General features: G+C 46.2%; 1 protein-coding gene across 1 annotated transcript in view; it reads left to right on the forward strand.

Annotated features, from left to right (window-relative positions):
- The first annotated feature begins 4887 nt into the window (after nucleotides 1-4887).
- LOC129811259 (vam6/Vps39-like protein) overlaps nucleotides 4888-18375 on the forward strand; it is a 186789-nt gene continuing 173301 nt past the window's right edge. The window contains exons 1-8 of the mRNA XM_055862425.1: nucleotides 4888-5506; nucleotides 5959-6024; nucleotides 6186-6250; nucleotides 6752-6794; nucleotides 7017-7111; nucleotides 7291-7389; nucleotides 10709-10801; nucleotides 11148-11331. Coding sequence (XP_055718400.1) covers nucleotides 5434-5506; nucleotides 5959-6024; nucleotides 6186-6250; nucleotides 6752-6794; nucleotides 7017-7111; nucleotides 7291-7389; nucleotides 10709-10801; nucleotides 11148-11331 — 718 coding nt within the window. The 5' untranslated portion in view covers nucleotides 4888-5433. The remainder of the gene's footprint in view (nucleotides 5507-5958; nucleotides 6025-6185; nucleotides 6251-6751; nucleotides 6795-7016; nucleotides 7112-7290; nucleotides 7390-10708; nucleotides 10802-11147; nucleotides 11332-18375) is intronic.

Raw genomic sequence — 18375 nt, forward strand, 5'->3', positions numbered from 1 at the left:
GGATGAGTGGGCTGACAGTACTGTATAGTAGAGGGATGAGTGGGCTGACAGTACTGTATAGTAGAGGGATGAGTGGGCTGACAGTACTGTATAGTAGAGGGATGAGTGGGCTGACAGTACTGTATAGTAGAGGGATGAGTGGGCTGACAGTACTGTATAGTAGAGGGATGAGTGGGCTGACAGTACTGTATAGTAGAGGGATGAGTGGGCTGACAGTACTGTATAGTAGAGGGATGAGTGGGCTGACAGTACTGTATAGTAGAGGGATGAGTGGGCTGACAGTACTGTATAGTAGAGGGATGAGTGGGCTGACAGTACTGTATAGTAGAGTGATGAGTGGGCTGACTGTACTGTATAGTAGAGTGGGCTGACAGTACTGTATAGTAGAGTGGGCTGACAGTACTGTATAATAGAGGGATGAGTGGGCTGACAGTACTGTATAGTAGAGGGATGAGTGGGCTGAGAGTACTGTATAGTAGAGTGGGCTGACAGTACTGTATAGTAGAGTGGGCTGACAGTACTGTATAGTAGAGTGGGCTGACAGTACTGTATAGTAGAGTGGGCTGACAGTACTGTATAGTAGAGTGGGCTGACAGGACTGTATAGTAGAGGGATGAGTGGGCTGACAGTACTGTATAGTAGAGTGGGCTGACAGTACTGTATAGTAGAGTGGGCTGACAGTACTGTATAGTAGAGGGATGAGTGGGCTGACAGTACTGTATAGTAGAGTGGGCTGACAGTACTGTATAGTAGAGGGATGAGTGGGCTGACAGTACTGTATAGTAGAGTGGGCTGACAGTACTGTATAGTAGAGTGGGCTGACAGTACTGTATAGTAGAGTGGGCTGACAGTACTGTATAGTAGAGGGTTGAGTGGGCTGACAGTACTGTATAGTAGAGTGATGAGTGGGCTGACAGTACTGTATAGTAGAGTGATGAGTGGGCTGACAGTACTGTATAGTAGAGGGATGAGTGGGCTGACAGTACTGTATAGTAGAGTGGGCTGACAGTACTGTATAGTAGAGTGGGCTGACACTACTGTATAGTAGAGGGATGAGTGGGCTGACAGTACTGTATAGTAGAGTGGGCTGACAGTACTGTATAGTAGAGTGGGCTGACAGTACTGTATAGTAGAGTGGGCTGACAGTACTGTACAGTAGAGTGGGCTGACAGTACTTTATAGTAGAGGGTAGAGTGGGCTGACAGTACTGTATAGTAGAGTGGGCTGACAGTACTGTATAGTAGAGGGATGAGTGGGCTGACAGTACTGTATAGTAGAGTGGGCTGACAGTACTGTATAGTAGAGTGGGTTGACAGTACTGTATAGTAGAGTGGGCTGACAGTACTGTATAGTAGAGTGGGCTGACAGTACTGTATAGTAGAGTGGGTTGACAGTACTGTATAGTAGAGTGGGCTGACAGTACTGTATAGTAGAGTGGGCTGACAGTACTGTACAGTAGAGTGGGCTGACAGTACTGTATAGTAAAGTGGGCTGACAGTACTGTATAGTAGAGTGGGCTGACAGTACTGTAAAGTAGAGGGATGAGTGGGCTGACAGTACTGTATAGTAGAGTGGGCTGACAGTACTGTATAGTAGAGTGGGCTGACAGTACTGTATAGTAGAGGGATGAGTGGGCTGACAGTACTGTCATGACGTTGGCCTGGGAGTAGGTTCATGACAGTCATAAATACCTCTTTCCCCCCTTTTCCCTCTCCCTACTATACTGATGTGGCATAAGAAAACCCCTTGGTTAACATAGAGATTCTGGGAACATCAGAAGTTGGGGGGAAATGAACTATATTCTGGTAATCCGACCAACTGAACATATGCGGTGGTACTTAAGGTATATTATGTCAGTTCGGTTGCCCTCTGACACATTCTCATCAATGATAGAATGACATAAACTCTACTGTGGAAAGTCTAAACGTCAGAGGTATCGGATTCACATGGAATTGTTGTTTAATTCAAATGTTTGAATATGAAATTATTTGTGAAGAGATTAAATGTAATTTTAGCTTCCAAATGAGAGATTTGGGTGTTCATACATTTGGCTTCTGCTCAACTAGGGGCCCGCCCCTGTGAAGAGACATGGGTTATAAACTCTTCAGACACACCCCTCTCCCTCCACTATAAAAGCCATTGACAAAAATATAACTTCCTGTTCCGGGTACATTTAGGATGACGATCCGATGTCAGAATGGTTCAGATAATAACTACAGAACTAAGCCAACATCAGCATGGACTTTGGTTATAAATGGTATGAACTTTGAACTCGTATTCACTACAGAAGTGATATCTCCTAGCCGTTGAGTTAGCAACAGCCGCTACAAACGCAGGTTAGGAAGGACAGTCAGAGTATCCCGTCTACTACACATCGACATTACTCCAACGTATCCAGTGACCACCAGAGACATTCTTCAAAGGACAGAGGACTCGGGTTGGCGATACGGTCTTCCATCTACCACCAACCTACTGAAGCGCAGCTCAGAGTAAATATTTATTGCATTTTCCTTTTCCAAATGGGCGGTAATTTAGAATGCATAAGATACTGTATTTACGACAGCACAGCTTCGGCCCTGTCCCAGTCTCCCGCCCTTTCACTAAAACTCAGCCCCTTTTCTTTGTGTAACAAGCTGTCATATCTATTCCGCCTGCTAGGGATGTTTTCCTTTATGACGGCACTTTGTGATCAAGTTATGATTTAATTGTGTAAGTGTGATTCTGTGTGATTAGTTAGGTATTTAGTAAATAAATAATTAAACCCAATTTTGTATTGCTGATTCAACTTGTTAGCCAGGATTCTTGCAGATAACCAAGGATTTACCACTTTCAGATGAGACTGAATAAAATGAGGATTAATGTGACTGCTATGGATGTAAAATATTACTAAATCTTTAAGAGTTTATTCGGAAGATAACAGCTCTATAAATATTCTTTCGTGGTGTCCCTCTCTAGTTAATTAACATTTACATGATTAGTTCAATCAGGTAATATTAATTACGGAGATTTTTTTTTATAGAATAGCATGTCATAGCAATTAATCTGGCATAGCCAAAGACACAACAGTACTGTACATATATTATAATTCTGACCATGTTGAAGATTTGCAGTATGATAAATCTAGGTGTTTGTTCCAAATGGCACCTTATTTCTTATAGGTCCTGGTCAAAAGTAGTTCACTACATAGAGAATAGGGTGCGATTTGGGACATAACAGCCTAAGTCACTTGGCCCAGAGAGTGAGTGAGTCGGTCTGCCCTGTCTGCCACTGCCACCTAGCTATAATAGTATTGCCACAGACCAGTTACAGTTTGATCACCTGTCTGATATTTGCTATGAATGCATTATAATTATATTTGTATTCTATTTTGTATGTACTGTATTCTGCCACTGTATTCTGCCACTGTATTCTGCCAATCTATTCTGCCAATCTATTCTGCCACTGTTTCCACCCTATTCTGCCTCTCTATTCTTCCAATCTATTCTGCCTCTCTATTCTTCCAATCTATTCTGCCTCTCTATTCTGCCTCTCTATTCTGCCAATCAATTCTATCTATTCTGCCAATCTATTCTATCTATTCTGCCAATCTATTCTATCTATTCTGCCAATCTATTCTATCTATTCTGCCACTCTATTCTGCCTCTCTATTCTGCCAATCAATTATATCTATTCTGCCAATCTATTCTATCTATTCTGCCAATCTATTCTATCTATTTTGCCTATCTATTCTATCTTTTCTGCCAATCTATTCTATCTATTCTGCCAATCTATTCTGCCAATCTATTCTATCTATTCTGCCAATCTATTCTATCTATTCTGCCAATCTATTCTATCTTTTCTGCCAATCTATTCTATCTATTCTGACAATCTATTCTATCTTTTCTGCCAATCTATTCTATCTATTCAGCCAATCTATTCTATCTATTCTGCCAATCTATTCTATCTATTCTGCCAATCTTTTCTGCCAATCTATTCAATCTATTCTGCCTCTCTAATCTGCCAATCTATTCTATCTATTCTGCCAATCTATTCTATCTATTCTGCCAATCTATTCAATCTATTCTGCCTCTCTATTCTATCTATTCTGCCAATCTATTCTATCTATTCTGCCAATCTATTCAATCTATTCTGCCAATCTATTCAATCTATTCTGCCTCTCTATTCTGCCAATCTATTCTATCTATTCTGCCAATCTATTCAATCTATTCTGCCTCTCTATTCTATCTATTTTGCCAATCTATTCTATCTATTCTGCCAATCTATTCAATCTATTCTGCCAATCTATTCTATCTATTCTGCCAATCTATTCTATCTATTCTGCCAATCTTTTCTGCCAATCTATTCAATCTATTCTGCCTCTCTATTCTATCTATTCTGCCACTATTTTCAATCTATTCTGCAACTCGATTCTGCCACTCAATTCTGCCACAGTATTCTGTCACCATCTAAGGTAATTATAGGTCTAGGACAAGTCATTTATTCAACTGCAATATGTGGCCAGTCTAGAACTAGTCATTTATTTTTGTAGACTACATGGTTTTGTATTGTTGGATTGTCATGCATTGCAGCCAGGGTTTTGTTTTGTTTTTATAGCAGGAAATTAAGACAACATTAAGGTGAGTCTGTATTGTAGTTTTTTATTTGTAAGGTTATTGTATGTCTTTTTGCTGTTTATTCTGCGATTTAAAGTGTATTTATATTAATCCCACGTTGTCATAACTATGCAAATGAATACAATATGTAAATAGTATTACTGTGAGTTGGAATTGACCTGCGTGTTGTTCACCCAAGCTTCATACATCAATGCACGGTATTCTCTACCTCACCCGGTGCTTGACGGATCGTGAATGTGCGTCTTGTTTTAATTCGTCCCTTGTGGGTGTACTGCCTTCAGTCACATGTCTGCAGAACCCGAGTCTGTAGCAGACCGGGGCAGACGTCGTTCAACCGTGAGAGGAACTAGCCAGACAGCTAGCTTTTTTTTTTTTTTTAGCAAACAGAGCAACTTGCACGAAAATTATTTATGTAGTCATTTCTGATTGTCTTGCCAAAATCAAGTTTATCAAGTGGTCGGTCAAGACTAGCATGGGATGCTGACTATGGAATTTAGTTGTCTTGCTAGCTAGCTTGTTAGCATTTGTGTGTGTGTTAACGCTAGCTAGCTGGAAAGAGGAATTTCCTTGTGATTCATTTTTGGACGTAATTTGCTTGGTTGTCATGGCTTCAACGAATGACAGGAATTATCTTCAAGTCACCAATACTGATTAAATAAACGGTTTGATCGGTGGGGGGGACATGACATTTTAGGCGTGCCTTGTAACGTTGCTCAACGTGAAAGTGTTTCTTGTCATACTGGTTGGCTAGTAAACATTAGCATAGCTAGCTAAAACGAGACGACGGTTTCCACCAACCGCTACCAGGAAAAGCTCCACAATGCATGACGCTTACGAACCGGTCCCTATCCTGGAGAAACTCCCTCTCCAGATTGACTGTCTTGCGGCCTGGGGTAAGTTGGCATTGTCAGTTAACTAGCTGTCTATCTAACTAACAACACACTCTTGTTGACATGAACACTAGCTGGCTGGTTTGTTTACCATTTTTAACGTTAGCCAGCTGATAACTTTGCCAGCTAACCAATTTATAGCTTGATGAGTTTTGAGGTGACAGACAATTGTAAACAAAGTCACCCTGTCTTGGGCAACCCTGTCGGTGACAGATTTATTAGAGACCAAGTCATGTTTAATGAATAACATTGTGTTATAATGGCTCCCAGTTGATGTCCTCATATTGTATGTCCCAAATGGCATGGCACCCTAATTCCTATGTATTTAACAGGAGCCCTATGGGTTATTATCAAAAGTAGTGCACTACATAAGGAAATAGGTGCCATTTGGGACATGACCATGCAGAGGTCCTTCTATTTCCTATTTCTATTTCCTATTTCCTATCACGTCACAGAGGACTGGCTTCTAGTCGGGACCAAACCAGGCCATCTGCTGCTCTACAGAATCAAAAAGGATGCAGGTAAATGAGAGACAGAGACCTCTGCTTTCAGCCTCTGTCCTGTGTTTTTGTGTGTGTGTATAGTTGGCTTCGGTGTGCAATAGTTTCCAGTGTTATGCCCTCATCCTGTAGCAGGTGTCTCAAACAAGGGAACATATCCGCTCTCTCTTTCTTCCTCGTAGGTACCAACAGGTTTGAGGTGACTCTGGAGAAATCCAACAAGAACTTCTCCAAGAAGATCCAGCAGGTAGGCAGGTGAAGTGAGGATGGAGGGGGCTTGGAGGTCTCTCTCTCTCTCTCTCTCTCTCTCTCTCTCTCTGTCTCTCTGTCTCTCTGTCTCTCTGTCTCTCTGTCTCTCTGTCTCTCTCTCTGTCTCTCTCTCTGTCTCTCTCTCTGTCTCTCTCTCTGTCTCTCTCTCTGTCTCTCTCTCTCTCTCTCTCTGGCCCCTCCTCCAGGCTTTTAAGGCACTGTCCCAAGAGGACCCCTTTCAGTGACTGTCTCTCGTAATGTACACACTCTTCACATTCTGTTGATGTGACAGGAATTACAAATAAAAAAATGTACCACAGATTGAAACATATCTAGTAGACACTGTTGTCCCAGCCTAGTTCCAGATCTGTGATGTGCAATGGCCAACTCCGTTGCTGTCCTTGAGTGACAAGGAGTTGGTGACAGACTGACACTCACTCAGGTTATCATTGTCACCATCTCAGTTTCACTTCTGGTCTCTTTCTTCTGTTCCTCACAGCTCTTCATTGTCTCACAGTACAAGATCCTCATCAGTCTACTGGGTAAAACATTTTCCTCAGACAAACAATCGGCCATATTGTTCACATGAACATGAGTTTGGTTATCTCAGTAATCCATAAGTCAAAGGTTGTTTTTAATATCGTCTGTGTGTGTGTGTGTGTGTGTGTGTGTGTGTCTGTGTGCATGCATGCGTACGTGTGTGTGTGTGTGTGTCTGTGTGCATGCGTACGTGTGTGTCTGCATGTGTGTTCCTCTCTCCACAGAGAACAACATCCATGTCCACGACCTATTGACCTTTCAGCAGATTACTGTGGTCTCCAAGGCCAAAGGGGCAACGCTCTTCGCCTGTGACCTGCAGGTAAAATGCAGCTCTGGTGACGGAGACATAGTTTGTAAATGTCTTGATGTGAACCAGTTCATTGTATTTATCTGTAGCTCCTGTAAAGATATTTCTTGTAAAATCTGTGAAATTGTATCACAAATTTCTCTTTTCCCTGTGACAATGGACATATAGTCTTCTTCTGCTTCTTCCTGCAGCTGTCCCCTTCAGGAGAGGCCCAGCTGCGGATGTGTGTCGCAGTGAAGAAGAAACTTCAGCTGTACTACTGGAAGGACAGGGAGTTCTATGAGCTGCAGGTAAGACAGGTAGTTCTATGAGCTGCAGGTAAGACAGGTAGTTCTATGAGCTGCAGGTAAGACAGGTAGTTCTATGAGCTGCAGGTAAGACAGGGGGGAGTTCTATGAGCTGCAGGTAAGACAGGTAGTTCTATGAGCTGCAGGTAAGACAGGTAGTTCTATGAGCTGCAGGTAAGACAGGTAGTTCTATGAGCTGCAGGTAAGACAGGTAGTTCTATGAGCTGCAGGTAAGACAGGTAGTTCTATGAGCTGCAGGTAAGACAGGTAGTTCTATGAGCTGCAGGTAAGACAGGTAGTTCTATGAGCTGCAGGTAAGACAGGTAGTTCTATGAGCTGCAGGTAAGACAGGGAGTTCTATGAGCTGCAGGTAAGACAGGTAGTTATATGAGCTGCAGGTAAGACAGGTAGTTCTATGAGCTGCAGGTAAGACAGGGGGGAGTTCTATGAGCTGCAGGTAAGACAGGTAGTTCTATGAGCTGCAGGTAAGACAGGGGGGAGTTCTATGAGCTGCAGGTAAGACAAGGAGTTCTATGAGCTGCAGGTAAGACAGGTAGTTATATGAGCTGCAGGTAAGACAGGTAGTTATATGAGCTGCAGGTAAGACAGGTAGTTCTATGAGCTGCAGGTAAGACAGGGGGGAGTTCTATGAGCTGCAGGTAAGACAGGTAGTTCTATGAGCTGCAGGTAAGACAGGGGGGAGTTCTATGAGCTGCAGGTAAGACAAGGAGTTCTATGAGCTGCAGGTAAGACAGGTAGTTATATGAGCTGCAGGTAAGACAGGTAGTTCTATGAGCTGCAGGTAAGACAGGGGGGAGTTCTATGAGCTGCAGGTAAGACAGGTAGTTCTATGAGCTGCAGGTAAGACAGGGGGGAGTTCTATGAGCTGCAGGTAAGACGGGGGAGTTCTATGAGCTGCAGGTAAGACAGGTAGTTCTATGAGCTGCAGGTAAGACAGGGGGGAGTTCTATGAGCTGCAGGTAAGACAGGGGGTAGTTCTATGAGCTGCAGGTAAGACAGGCAGTTCTATGAGCTGCAGGTAAGACAGGGGGGAGTTCTATGAGCTGCAGGTAAGACAGGGGGGAGTTCTATGAGCTGCAGGTAAGACAGGTAGTTCTATGAGCTGCAGGTAAGACGGGGGAGTTCTATGAGCTGCAGGTAAGACAGGTAGTTATATGAGCTGCAGGTAAGACAGGGGGGAGTTCTATGAGCTGCAGGTAAGACAGGTAGTTCTATGAGCTGCAGGTAAGACGGGGTAGTTCTATGAGCTGCAGGTAAGACAGGTAGTTCTATGAGCTGCAGGTAAGACAGGTAGTTCTATGAGCTGCAGGTAAGACAGGTAGTTCTATGAGCTGCAGGTAAGACAGGTAGTTCTATGAGCTGCAGGTAAGACAGGGGGGAGTTCTATGAGCTGCAGGTAAGACAGGGGGGAGTTCTATGAGCTGCAGGTAAGACAGGGGGGAGTTCTATGAGCTGCAGGTAAGACAGGGGGGAGTTCTATGAGCTGCAGGTAAGACAGGGGGGAGTTCTATGAGCTGCAGGTAAGACAGGGGGGAGTTCTATGAGCTGCAGGTAAGACAGATAGTTCTATGAGCTGCAGGTAAGACAGGTAGTTCTATGAGCTGCAGGTAAGACAGGTAGTTCTATGAGCTGCAGGTAAGACAGGTAGTTCTATGAGCTGCAGGTAAGACAGGGGGGAGTTCTATGAGCTGCAGGTAAGACAGGGGGGAGTTCTATGAGCTGCAGGTAAGACAGGGGGGAGTTCTATGAGCTGCAGGTAAGACAGGGGGGAGTTCTATGAGCTGCAGGTAAGACAGGGGGTAGTTCTATGAGCTGCAGGTAAGACAGGTAGTTCTATGAGCTGCAGGTAAGACAGGTAGTTCTATGAGCTGCAGGTAAGACAGGTAGTTCTATGAGCTGCAGGTAAGACAGGGGGGAGTTCTATGAGCTGCAGGTAAGACAGGGGGTAGTTCTATGAGCTGCAGGTAAGACAGGTAGTTCTATGAGCTGCAGGTAAGACAGGTAGTTCTATGAGCTGCAGGTAAGACAGGTAGTTCTATGAGCTGCAGGTAAGACAGGTAGTTCTATGAGCTGCAGGTAAGACAGGTAGTTCTATGAGCTGCAGGTAAGACAGGTAGTTCTATGAGCTGCAGGTAAGACAGGGGGTAGTTCTATGAGCTGCATGTAAGACAGGGGGGAGTTCTATGAGCTGCATGTAAGACAGGGGGGAGTTCTATGAGCTGCAGGTAAGACAGGGGGGAGTTCTATGAGCTGCATGTAAGACAGGGGGGAGTTCTATGAGCTGCATGTAAGACAGGGGGGAGTTCTATGAGCTGCAGGTAAGACGGGGGGAGTTCTATGAGCTGCAGGTAAGACGGGGGGGGTTCTATGAGCTGCAGGTAAGACAGGTAGTTCTATGAGCTGCAGGTAAGACAGGTAGTTCTATGAGCTGCAGGTAAGACAGGGGGTAGTTCTATGAGCTGCAGGTAAGACAGGGGGTAGTTCTATGAGCTGCAGGTAAGACAGGTAGTTCTATGAGCTGCAGGTAAGACAGGTAGTTCTATGAGCTGCAGGTAAGACAGGTAGTTCTATGAGCTGCAGGTAAGACAGGTAGTTCTATGAGCTGCATGTAAGACAGGGGGGAGTTCTATGAGCTGCAGGTAAGACATGGGGGGGGGTTCTATGAGCTGCAGGTAAGACAGGGGGGAGTTCTATGAGCTGCAGGTAAGACAGGTAGTTATATGAGCTGCAGGTAAGACAGGTAGTTCTATGAGCTGCAGGTAAGACAGGTAGTTCTATGAGCTGCAGGTAAGACAGGGGGGAGTTCTATGAGCTGCAGGTTGAATATTATATATTAGGGCTGAATATTATAATTCCCTTTTCCTGGCTGCCTATCGCCCTGTTCCGAAGCCACCACTCACATGGCTGTTTCAGATATATCTATTCCTATTAGCCAATGGCCGTCACGTGACCGGGTCCTTCTCAGGCATCTCAGCTCTGAAGTAGGCTACCAGTGAAGACCGACACATCTGGGATGAAAATGGCACGCTCCCTTATCGAATTCCAACAGTATATACAGTACATTCGGAAAGTATTCAGACCCCTTGACTATTTCCACATTTTGTTACGCTACAGTCTTGTTCTAAAATTACCCATAAAATCACGAAAATTCCGGGCCTGCAAGATGGGCGTGTGAGTGGACAGACTCTTACCAAAAGAACATGGGAATGATTGAGGACAATACAGACCTCACATTTTAGAAGGATTTTGTTAACCAATAAGTATTAACCTGATAAGTGTTTTTATTTATTTGTCTTGTCAGGGGGACTTTTCTGCTCCAGACATCCCGAAGTCCATGGCCTGGTGTCAGAACTCTATCTGTGTAGGCTTCAAGAGGGACTACTACCTCATCCGGGTCAGTGGGGCACAAAAAAGAAAACACTGTGTGTGGATTTCATGTGAACCAGTGGAAGACATTAATAATATGATATATTATGTGTATATGAGCTATTATTATGAGGAGGGTCTTTGACCTCTCTCTCAATTACCCTCTTCGTCTGCACTGATTTGGAGAAGACTTGACAAGTTAACAATAAGATGGTAGAAGCTTATAATTAGGCTGTTCAGCTTTCAGTAGCTTTCACCTGGTTGTTTCAGCTCCGAATCAGGACAGGAGCGGATAGAAAGGAGATTGGTTGTGTGCTATTCCCCTCTGTATCCTCAGACCTCTCCCCCCTGACACCTGTCTCTTTGTCCTCCAGGTGGATGGGCGTGGTTCCATCAAGGAGCTCTTCCCCACGGGGAAGCAGCTGGAGCCCCTGGTGGTCCCTCTGGCTGATGGGAAGGTGGCGGTGGGGCAGGATGACCTCACGGTGGTGCTCAACGAGGAGGGGGTCTGCACGCAGAAGTGTGCTCTGAACTGGACCGACATCCCCATTGATATGGGTACTAATGTTTTCTTGTTATAGTTTTTTTCCCCCCTGGCTCAGCAGTATGTAGATTACTATCCAGCCTCTCTGGTATTAGATAATGGATATGCTTAAATTACTATACGCCATTTTGTTTGTCTACAGACTTCCTTTTTGTTTCAAGTTTTTGTGTAGGCTACTTCACACTTACGATGCAATATTACTTTAAACACTAAAACGAATTACTGTTGGCTATGTTTGTCGTCTACAGACTTAACGCCACTTCATTTTATATTTGGACTATTCAGTGTGTTATGGTTGGAACTTGAACATGATGGGGCCATACTTGCGAACATAAGCAGCCGTTTTAAATTTAAACTGTTTCTAAAAATGTTTTAAATCGTCTCTTAACTTGCACGTGCGAGAATGCTAAAGAATGCTAAATCACCCTCTCAAAGAGCTTCGACTTTATATCCACCAACCAATGGTATTTCTTAAAATAAATCAAACCCAACCACTAGAGGGATATTTTAAACCTAAAAATTCAAGGTTTACATTGGTTCCTTTGGTCTATAACAGAATGTTGTGTGCCAAACATTGATCCTTGGCAAGACTACTACTAATGTTAGACATTTTCGCATATATGTGCAAAAATGCCAGTTTTTTGTTGATCTGTTTGACACACGTTTATTGGTCACATGCAGATGTTATTGCGGGTTTTAACGAAATCCATGTGGTTTTATGGATGAAATATCTACGTTTATCACGCATCGGAAAAAGAAAAGCCAAGAGCCTTATGCATTTGTCAAATATCAGTCATGATCACCATCACTCTTAGGTGGCCCACTGCTGTAGTGGTTGACTCCCAGGTCCATAGTGGCCCACTGCTGAAGTGGTTGACTCCGAGTCCATAGTGGCCCACTGCTGAAGTGGTTGACTCCCAGGTCCATAGTGGCCCACTGCTGAAGTGGTTGACTCCGAGTCCATAGTGGCCCACTGCTGAAGTGGTTGACTCCCAAGTCCATAGTGGCCCACTGCTGAAGTGGTTGACTCCGAGTCCATAGTGGCCCACTGCTGAAGTGGTTGACTCCTAGTCCATAGTGGCCCACTGCTGAAGTGGTTGACTCCAAGTCCATAGTGGCCCACTGCTGAAGTGGTTGACTCCTAGTCCATAGTGGCCCACTGCTGAAGTGGTTGACTCCAGGTCCATAGTGGCCCACTGCTGAAGTGGTTGACTCCTAGTCCATAGTGGCCCACTGCTGAAGTGGTTGACTCCGAGTCCATAGTGGCCCACTGCTGAAGTGGTTGACTCCTAGTCCATAGTAGCCCACTGCTGAAGTGGTTGACTCCGAGTCCATAGTGGCCCACTGCTGAAGTGGTTGACTCCTAGTCCATAGTGGCCCACTGCTGAAGTGGTTGACTCCGAGTCCATAGTGGCCCACTGCTGAAGTGGTTGACTCCGAGTCCATAGTGGCCCACTGCTGTAGTGGTTGACTCCGAGTCCATAGTGGCCCACTGCTGAAGTGGTTGACTCCTAGTCCATAGTGGCCCACTGCTGAAGTGGTTGACTCCGAGTCCATAGTGGCCCACTGCTGAAGTGGTTGACTCCGAGTCCATAGTGGCCCACTGCTGAAGTGGTTGACTCCGAGTCCATAGTGGCCCACTGCTGAAGTGGTTGACTCCCAAGTCCATAGTGGCCCACTGCTGAAGTGGTTGACTCCAGGTCCATAGTGGCCCACTGCTGTAGTGGTTGACTCCAGGTCCATAGTGGCCCACTGCTGAAGTGGTTGACTCCTAGTCCATAGTGGCCCACTGCTGTAGTGGTTGACTCCAGGTCCATAGTGGCCCACTGCTGAAGTGGTTGACTCCTAGTCCATAGTGGCCCACTGCTGAAGTGGTTGACTCCCAAGTCCATAGTGGCCCACTGCTGAAGTGGTTGACTCCAGGTCCATAGTGGCCCACTGCTGAAGTGGTTGACTCCCAAGTCCATAGTGGCCCACTGCTGAAGTGGTTGACTCCTAGTCCATAGTGGCCCACTGCTGAAGTGGTTGACTCCAGGTCCATAGTGGCCCACTGCTGTAGTGGTTGACTCCAGGTCCATAGTGGCCCACTGCTGAAGTGGTTGACTCCTAGTCCATAGTGGCCCACTGCTGTAGTGGTTGACTCCAGGTCCATAGTGGCCCACTGCTGAAGTGGTTGACTCCTAGTCCATAGTGGCCCACTGCTGAAGTGGTTGACTCCCAAGTCCATAGTGGCCCACTGCTGAAGTGGTTGACTCCAGGTCCATAGTGGCCCACTGCTGAAGTGGTTGACTCCCAAGTCCATAGTGGCCCACTGCTGAAGTGGTTGACTCCTAGTCCATAGTGGCCCACTGCTGAAGTGGTTGACTCCAAGGCGATAGTGCACTTTAACCATGGGTCCGAGCCCCCTTCGTGTCAAGCTTTTTTTGTTGAGAAAAAACTGTTCCTTTCCGTTCCTTGTTGCTCGATTCAAAACGCATGTGATGAAGTGGATGATTATAATAATGCATAGCCTTTTAAAACGCTATAGGCCTGCATAAGAAAATAGCCAACGAGTGACAGCCTACACTAACATCTCCCCACCAGGAGAGGGCGTAGTCACTTCATGGGTAGGCACCCACCAGGCTTTCACCTCAGTGACCTGGTAGCCAAGGCGACATATGGAATCGGACCACGGTGGTTAATGGGGTTCATCGTGAATTGAGGGTGTACCATTACAAAGTGCCATATGCATTAGTAGGTTAGAACATTAGGACACTATCTGATGTAAATGAATGTAGGCTATAGCTATGTTAGACTTCCTACAGAAAAGGATTTGTTTTTGTATTTATTATGGATCCCCATTAGTTCCTGGCAAGGCAGCAGCTACTCTTCCTGGGGTTTGTTATGGATCCCCATTAGTTCCTGCCAAGGCAGCAGCTACTCTTCCTGGGGTTTATTATGGATCTCCATTAGTTCCTGCCAAGGCAGCAGCTACTCTTCCTGGGGTTTATTATGGATCCCCATCAGTTCCTGCCAAGGCAGCAGCTACTCTTCCTGGGGTTTATTATGGATCCCCATTAGTTCCTGCCAAGGTAGCAGCTACTCTTCCTGGGGTTTATTATGGATCCCCATTAGTTCCTGTCAATGCAGCAGCTACTCTTCCTGGGGTTTATTATGGATCCCCATTAGTTCCTGCCAAGGTAGCAGCTACTCTTCCTGGGGTTTATTATGGATCCCCATTAGTTCCTGCCAAGGCATCAGCTAATCTTCCTGGGGTTTATTATGGATCCCCATTAGTTCCTGCCAAGGCAGCAGCTACTCTTCCTGGGGTTTATTATGGATCCCCATTAGTTCCTGCCAAGGCAGCAGCTACTCTTCCTGGGGTTTATTATGGATCCCCATTAGTTCCTGCCAAGGCAGCAGCTACTCTTCCTGGGGTTTATTATGGATCCCCATTAGTTCCTGCCAAGGCAGCAGCTACTCTTCCTGGGGTTTATTATGGATCCCCATTAGTTCCTGCCAAGGCAGCAGCTACTCTTCCTGGGGTTTATTATGGATCCCCGTTAGTTCCTGCCAAGGCAGCAGCTACTCTTCCTGGGGTTTATTATGGATCCCCGTTAGTTCCTGCCAAGGCAGCAGCTACTCTTCCTGGGGTTTATTATGGATCCCCGTTAGTTCCTGCCAAGGCAGCAGCTACTCTTCCTGGGGTTTATTACGGATCCCCATTAGTTCCTGCCAAGGCAGCAGCTACTCTTCCTGGGGTTTATTACGGATCCCCATGAGTTCCTGCCAAGGCAGCAGCTACTCTTCCTGGGGTTTATTATGGATCCCCATTAGTTCCTGTCAAGGCAGCAGCTACTCTTCCTGGGGTTTATTACGGATCCCCATTAGTTCCTGCCAAGGCAGCAGCTACTCTTCCTGGGGTTTGTTATGGATCCCCATGAGTTCCTGCCAAGGCAGCAGCTACTCTTCCTGGGGTTTATTATGGATCCTCATTAGTTCCTGCCAAGACAGCAGCTACTCTTCCTGGGGTTTGTTATGGATCCCCATTAGTTCCTGCCAAGGCAGCAGCTACTCTTCCTGGGGTTTATTATGGATCCCCATTAGTTCCTGTCAAGGCAGCAGCTACTCTTCCTGGGGTTTGTTATGGATCCCCATTAGTTCCTGCCAAGGCAGCAGCTACTCTTCCTGGGGTTATTATGGATCCCCATTAGTTCCTGCCAAGGCAGCAGCTACTATTCCTGGGGTTTATTATGGATCCTCATTAGTTCCTGCCAAGACAGCAGCTACTCTTCCTGGGGTTTATTATGGATCCTCATTAGTTCCTGCCAAGACAGCAGCTACTCTTCCTGGGGTTTATTATGGATCCCCATTAGTTCCTGTCAAGGCAGCAGCTACTCTTCCTGGGGTTTATTATGGATCCCCATGAGTTCCTGCCAAGGCAGCAGCTACTCTTCCTGGGGTTTGTTATGGATCCCCATTAGTTCCTGCCAAGGCAGCAGCTACTCTTCCTGGGGTTTATTATGGATCCCCATTAGTTCCTGCCAAGGCAGCAGCTACTCTTCCTGGGGTTTATTATGGATCCCCATTAGTTCCTGCCAAGGCAGCAGCTACTCTTCCTGGGGTTTATTATGGATCCTCATTAGTTCCTGCCAAGGCAGCAGCTACTCTTCCTGGGGTTTGTTATGGATCCCCATTAGTTCCTGCCAAGGCAGCAGCTACTCTTCCTGGGGTTTATTATGGATCCCCATTAGTTCCTGCCAAGGCAGCAGCTACTCTTCCTGGGGTTTATTATGGATCCTCATTAGTTCCTGCCAAGACAGCAGCTACTCTTCCTGGGGTTTATTATGGATCCTCATTAGTTCCTGCCAAGACAGCAGCTACTCTTCCTGGGGTTTATTATGGATCCCCATTAGTTCCTGTCAAGGCAGCAGCTACTCTTCCTGGGGTTTATTATGGATCCTCATTAGTTCCTGCCAAGGCAGCAGCTACTCTTCCTGGGGTTTATTATGGATCCCCATTAGTTCCTGCCAAGGCATCAGCTACTCTTCCTGGGGTTTATTATGGATCCCCATTAGTTCCTGCCAAGGCAGCAGCTACTCTTCCTGGGGTTTATTATGGATCCCCATTAGTTCCTGCCAAGGCAGCAGCTACTCTTCCTGGGGTTTATTATGGATCCCCATTAGTTCCTGCCAAGGCAGCAGCTACTCTTCCTGGGGTTTATTATGGATCCCCATTAGTTCCTGCCAAGGCAGCAGCTACTCTTCCTGGGGTTTATTATGGATCCCCATTAGTTCCTGCCAAGGCAGCAGCTACTCTTCCTGGGGTTTATTATGGATCCCCATTAGTTCCTGCCAAGGCAGCAGCTACTCTTCCTGGGGTTTATTATGGATCCCCGTTAGTTCCTGCCAAGGCAGCAGCTACTCTTCCTGGGGTTTATTATGGATCCCCGTTAGTTCCTGCCAAGGCAGCAGCTACTCTTCCTGGGGTTTATTATGGATCCCCGTTAGTTCCTGCCAAGGCAGCAGCTACTCTTCCTGGGGTTTATTATGGATCCCCGTTAGTTCCTGCCAAGGCAGCAGCTACTCTTCCTGGGGTTTATTACGGATCCCCATTAGTTCCTGCCAAGGCAGCAGCTACTCTTCCTGGGGTTTATTATGGATCCCCATGAGTTCCTGCCAAGGCAGCAGCTACTCTTCCTGGGGTTTATTATGGATCCCCATTAGTTCCTGTCAAGGCAGCAGCTACTCTTCCTGGGGTTTATTACGGATCCCCATTAGTTCCTGCCAAGGCAGCAGCTACTCTTCCTGGGGTTTGTTACGGATCCCCATGAGTTCCTGCCAAGGCAGCAGCTACTCTTCCTGGGGTTTATTATGGATCCTCATTAGTTCCTGCCAAGACAGCAGCTACTCTTCCTGGGGTTTGTTATGGATCCCCATTAGTTCCTGCCAAGGCAGCAGCTACTCTTCCTGGGGTTTATTATGGATCCCCATTAGTTCCTGCCAAGGCAGCAGCTACTCTTCCTGGGGTTTGTTATGGATCCCCATTAGTTCCTGCCAAGGCAGCAGCTACTCTTCCTGGGGTTTATTATGGATCCCCATGAGTTCCTGCCAAGGCAGCAGCTACTCTTCCTGGGGTTTGTTATGGATCCCCATTAGTTCCTGCCAAGGCAGCAGCTACTCTTCCTGGGGTTTATTATGGATCCCCATTAGTTCCTGCCAAGGCAGCAGCTACTCTTCCTGGGGTTTATTATGGATCCCCATTAGTTCCTGCCAAGGCAGCAGCTACTCTTCCTGGGGTTTATTATGGATCCTCATTAGTTCCTGCCAAGGCAACAGCTACTCTTCCTGGGGTTTGTTATGGATCCCCATTAGTTCCTGCCAAGGCAGCAGCTACTCTTCCGGGGGTTTATTATGGATCCCCATTAGTTCCTGCCAAGGCAGCAGCTACTCTTCCTGGGGTTTATTATGGATCCTCATTAGTTCCTGCCAAGACAGCAGCTACTCTTCCTGGGGTTTATTATGGATCCTCATTAGTTCCTGCCAAGACAGCAGCTACTCTTCCTGGGGTTTATTATGGATCCCCATTAGTTCCTGTCAAGGCAGCAGCTACTCTTCCTGGGGTTTATTATGGATCCTCATTAGTTCCTGCCAAGGCAGCAGCTACTCTTCCTGGGGTTTATTATGGATCCCCATTAGTTCCTGCCAAGGCATCAGCTACTCTTCCTGGGGTTTATTATGGATCCCCATTAGTTCCTGGCAAGGCAGCAGCTACTCTTCCTGGGGTTTGTTATGGATCCCCATTAGTTCCTGCCAAGGCAGCAGCTACTCTTCCTGGGGTTTATTATGGATCCCCATTAGTTCCTGCCAAGGCAGCAGCTACTCTTCCTGGGGTTTATTATGGATCCCCATTAGTTCCTGCCAAGGCAGCAGCTACTCTTCCTGGGGTTTATTATGGATCCCCGTTAGTTCCTGCCAAGGCAGCAGCTACTCTTCCTGGGGTTTATTATGGATCCCCATTAGTTCCTGCCAAGGCAGCAGCTACTCTTCCTGGGGTTTATTATGGATCCCCATTAGTTC

This window comes from Salvelinus fontinalis, chromosome 15, assembly GCF_029448725.1.
Source record: "Salvelinus fontinalis isolate EN_2023a chromosome 15, ASM2944872v1, whole genome shotgun sequence".
NCBI classification, from domain to species: Eukaryota; Metazoa; Chordata; class Actinopteri; order Salmoniformes; family Salmonidae; genus Salvelinus; species Salvelinus fontinalis.